The following is a 4,863-nucleotide window of genomic DNA, read 5'->3' on the forward strand; positions in this document are numbered from 1 at the left end:
GGCCAGGGCTAGCCCAGCGCACGACTCGTCTCGCTCATCGTGAATCTAGATAAAAGCCTCCGTTCATAGCCAACTGCACAGGCTGCTTTCCGAGGCGCCGTGAGGCGGCGGGGTGCTCAATCAGACCAGGCTCTGTCGTGATCGACAACCAGCCGGCGGTAAAGTATGTGTAACAACCTAGTAGACAGCTTTCACTTGGCCAGGTCACAGTGCAGACGGTTCTAGCCCAAAGATGCCTGTGCCGCAGTCATTTCGATCGATGGAATGGTCCAAGTGCTGCATCGCATCGTCATTCGAGGACACCAGACGCCTCTGGTTTTCGATTGGGTTGAACGAGCTGTATGGTCGTAGAGGCGCTGTGTTGTCCTTTTTGCGAGATCAATTGCGCCAAGCGGATGCCGAGTAGGTGACGCACGGATGCAAGACAGTTCGCGCGACGTTGGGTATCACTGCGAATGAATTCTTGCATGTCACTGCAGATGATCCATGTCGGCGCGGAGGGCCTCCTGCTTCACGCCGAGGAGGGCCTCCCGCATATTGATGAGGATGACCTCCCGCGTGAAACCTAGCATGCCGTGCGTTACTGACGATCTTGCCGCGGATGACTTCTGGTATATGATGCTAGCTGCCTCCCGCATGTTACGCACGGCCCATGCCGGCTTGGAAGCTCGACACTGCCGTACACGACGTATATGATTAAAAAAAAAAGCAGGTCACGGCAGGCTTGCCGTCGCTTCCACGTTAAACAAGGGTGGATTTCCCGCCTCGAAAAGTAAATGGTAGACATGAGTTGAGCCTCACATTGGCACCGAGGTCCTTGAATGACGATTCTTCAGGCCAACTGATTCACCTTAATATCTGAATATGTTTAACTTACTTATTGGTGAATGTACTATCATGAGCTCACTTACTGATGCTGTCGGATGATAGAAGCGACCGTCTTTTGAATACACATTCTTGCGTGTCAATCTCTCTGCCCCATTGATCCGCGCGCAGATGCCGTTTGCGGCCATTTAGCCTCGCTTGACTCCTCTTGTCTCCATAAACTGTGAATTCAATTCCATGTGACTCAATCTTTCGGCCAACCGCGACAAGTCTGGGCCCCGGGACCCGTTTCTCCTCTGGAGTCACTACTGTGCATATTGATCGTGTGAGTGTCAAAGCGCTGCTTACCGCATATAGAAGGCGATTTGAGCAAGCCTTGCACTGACATCTGCATCTAATCGTATGCGCTGGGTTATTGAAAACCAGTAGCTAGTCAAGAGGCTTTTAGTCGAAGTAGAGACATGAAAGTATGTAAAATTCTCAGCCACCTAGTCCAGATTAAATCACGGCTTTCCGGACACTGAAGTCATGTTGTGTTTGTTTGCACATTGACAGCGTCTGTGGTGCGGCAAACATTTCCACATGATGGTCGGCGTTATTGGTCACGTTCTCGGGGTGACGAATTCGAGCTGAGTGCTATGCCTTTCGCCTCCTGATGACTGCAAACTATTTGCAAGTGAAGTGGGAACTGTCGATGAGATGAAAAACCCATGAAAGGAAAAGAAAGAAAAAGAACAAGAAAAGAAGAGATGAAAAAGAAAAAAGAGTCCATGCACTCTTGCGTTGTCTGACCAGGCCAACGTGGCTTTAACGCTAAGACCTCGGGATCGCAGGCGGCAGGCCTCCCTCAAGCTCGGGGGAATCGCACCAGCAGTATTTGGGGTTTTCAATACCAGTCTCCCATGATACAGGGAAGGTCGAAACAAGTGTCCGCTTGTTATAATTGTAAAAATTATTTAATAGGTTACTTGGAACTAAGCGTGGCAGTCCGCAGAGTATGAGAACCTGATTTGCACGCGTGCAGAAAGGTACAATCGACCTACTGCAGACAGATCTACCTTGCTGCTGTATTTCCAACCTCTTTGTGTACAGTATAGTACAGGACTTTTCTGCCAAACTTCCAAAGCCCACAATCCTACATGGCATTTTCTCACAGAACCATGAGTTCAAATCTTTTTTTTTTTTGGTCGGGACCTGTACCGCATGGGCGCGTAAATATTGTGACAGTGTCAGTAGATTTCGCCGGGAGAAGCGTCGGGTCGTTGGCGAACGTCGTGAGCGCTGGAATTTAATAATGCAACTAGCGACTGGCATATGTGTAGGCTGTTGTACCGCATGCGGCTACTATAGCGAGAATCCCATCGATAAACCTCGGGTGGTTGGAGTGTGGCTCTGCTCAAGGTGTGTGTAAGTGCTGGCTGAGATTCACTTTCCTAAACGCTACGATAGGCCTAGTCCTAACAAATTCACAGGCGCGTTACCGCAATGCATTTTGTGACTTGCGAATGATCAGTTTTGGCTCGGAAGCCAGTAAGGTCGCCCCGGTTCCAGACGACTGGCTCAGACCTATACTTTGTCCTCAGCGTGACCGATGGCGCCACTGTCACCTTCTGAACGGCTGGCTTGGGGGCTTCTTTTAGCAAATAGAAGGGAACGCTGAAGTTGCGAAAGTCCGATTAAGTGATCGTACTGTCAGCATATGAAATGATCGTCTTTTGTGGGAACTTCTGCTTGCGTCGAAGAGCAGTGGTCCACGATGCTACACCATTGGACCGTAGTCATGGAAGAATTGGAGCCCATTGATTCCTGGAATGAGTCCTAACATGCCTTTTTCGGACATAAAGAATCACTGGTGCTATCGGGAAGAATTATTGCAACCAGAGCAAACATCACGCCTGGCGAGATGCTAATCCTCCGATTGAAACCCATTGAGATCTTGTGCAAGTTTGGACCCCGGCTTGTCTAGCATTGCCGCAACGGCCAATTCGGCGCAAATGGATGTCGACATCTCATCTCTTAATTGAGCAGCGGAAAATGTCTAATGCGGCGTAAGGTAGGGACAAGGTACAGTAGAACGCCCCAGATATGTACTGGTAGGTATTGAACGTATATTAAATACACATTGTTCTTCTGACCTTGTATCCCCTGTAAAGTCTTTGCTGATGAATATGTACTAGGCTTGGCTGTCAAGAGACGAGGAGACGATACCATTTTTTATTTCAAACCCGTTCTTCTAGAGAGAGCACACTTACCCATGAAGCAACCTTGATGATCCTCCCGCAGCCCTCTCCATCCCTTGTTGACTCCGACTGTCCTTTTGATTGGTTTTTCTCGGCGAATTGTCCTTGGAATCGTTCCACATGAGCCTCGACCGGGTTGTAGGCGGGCATCCCGGCACACTCGATGAAGGGCGAAGGCCACCACAGCGCCTCAGAGCAGTGGCACCAGTCCCGCTGCTCTTGACGCGCCCGTGGCCGCCCAGGGCCCTGGACTGGATGATGATGGCGGTGACGTGCTACTCTAACATGCGGAAGCCGTCGTCCTGCTGTGGGTCCAAGAACTCACGGAAACCATGAAGCTTCATCGTGGGGTTCTCGCCCTCGAGGTAGGTCATCCGGAGGAGGATCGAGCGCTCGAGGTCATCGCGGATGGTGTTGACGAGTTTGGGGAGGATGTGGTCCTGGCCCCTGCACTGGATCTTGTAGTGTGCCCATTCGTCATCGGCCATCTCCCCCGGGAGGCGCGTCGCATTCAGGAAGCTACCGGTGGACAGGTAGAGCTAGGACTCTAGTTAGACGTGTCGCGGCACAGTTGTGGGACGGCGTCTACGCGTACCTTGATCTCTCGTGGGATCGGGGCCTCGTCCATGATGATGATCCAGAGGAGCGTGTTGCTTTTGCTTTTCTGGTGAAGTTGTTTCTGGGGCAGGAATTGTTTCAAGTGAAACTGCAGGTCCTGTGCTGTTCTGCAGTCTGTGGTGGTGAGGCAGAAATGGTGATGAGTTGGTAACTTAAGGGCACCAAAAAAGACATGAAAGGAGCTATTCCGGGATGTTAAAGATGTGCGACGGCTCAGGCTACTTCTGGCTTGTTCCGAGATGTTGAGATTCTGCCGGTCCTCGTCGTGGTTTTCTGGAAACAGTGCGAAGCAGATTGCAAGAGGAAATGGTCCATGAGACGGGCGGCTGACGAGTTGGCGATGTCAGAAAACTTCTTGTATAGTCATTTTGGCAGGCCGTCTCCGGTTCTACGTTGCAGGGGAAAACAGAGGTCACATGGGACTTCAAGCTGGCCAAAAGAATCTAAAAGCAGCAAGAAGGACCGCCCACACTCGTGCTTCGATCGCTTCTCTCACAGAAGCGCAGCTGGTGGTTTTGTGAGCCAGGGGAACGCGCCTTTGATATGTGGACTTAACCTATGGTCTATTCAGTCCGGCAATGCCAGCGATAGCGGCATTTTGCCTGAGGGTCTATATCCAAAGCTAGTGTCTTTTCCAGAACCAGCCTTTTTGAACTACCTTCTTACAAGTACACACACCTGAAGGGAAAAGAGGGCTCTGCGAAAGTGTTTCTTCCCTCTCAAGCCTGGGTGCCTACTAAAAGCTCTTCCTTCGAGCTCAAAATCTTCGACAGACGGTTCCTCGGTCAAATTCTTGCCACTTGCGACCTCACCTGTTTCTTGTGGTCTGCTTCTTTGCCTGCTTTCAGTCTGCAGCAATCTCAATGGGGACTTTCTTCGTGGAACCCAGCATTCCTGCCACTTGTTTTCCTTAATCAGCATACATCAGAAAGCTCAGCAACCTCTCACGCTTAAATGTTCTGTCAACCAAGAGCAATCTTCGAATGACTGTCTACCTTGTTTGTAATCAAGATGCCTCCTTCTGAGTCACCACATGAGGCGGCCTCGCAGAACTCTGCTGCAGGTAAGGACATTGGAATCTTCCGCTTTACTCAACCGCGAACTTACTAACAATTAAGACGCGATCGCCAATGACGAGGAGCGGCCAAGTCTGAGTTTCAGGCGCTCGTGGTTCCGGCTC

At 50.6% G+C, this 4,863-nt stretch overlaps 2 protein-coding genes across 2 annotated transcripts; both read right to left on the bottom strand.

The window, feature by feature from the left end:
• Positions 1-470: 470 nt before the first annotated feature.
• Positions 471-1,213, bottom strand: J7T55_009492 (uncharacterized protein; the record flags this gene model as incomplete). The annotated part of the gene is made up of 3 exons (XM_053136360.1): positions 471-625; positions 912-1,121; positions 1,174-1,213. The coding sequence occupies 3 exons, from the start codon at positions 1,211-1,213 to the stop codon at positions 471-473; spliced, it is 405 nt and encodes a 134-aa protein (XP_052986059.1).
• Positions 1,214-2,291: 1,078 nt separating this feature from the next.
• Positions 2,292-3,693, bottom strand: J7T55_009493 (uncharacterized protein; the record flags this gene model as incomplete). The annotated part of the gene is made up of 5 exons (XM_053136361.1): positions 2,292-2,443; positions 2,516-2,552; positions 3,078-3,316; positions 3,391-3,604; positions 3,661-3,693. The coding sequence occupies 5 exons, from the start codon at positions 3,691-3,693 to the stop codon at positions 2,292-2,294; spliced, it is 675 nt and encodes a 224-aa protein (XP_052986060.1).
• Positions 3,694-4,863: the final 1,170 nt, after the last annotated feature.

Source organism: Diaporthe amygdali (assembly GCF_026229845.1).
Source record: "Diaporthe amygdali strain CAA958 chromosome Unknown NODE_122_length_4863_cov_127_691809, whole genome shotgun sequence".
NCBI classification, from domain to species: Eukaryota; Fungi; Ascomycota; class Sordariomycetes; order Diaporthales; family Diaporthaceae; genus Diaporthe; species Diaporthe amygdali.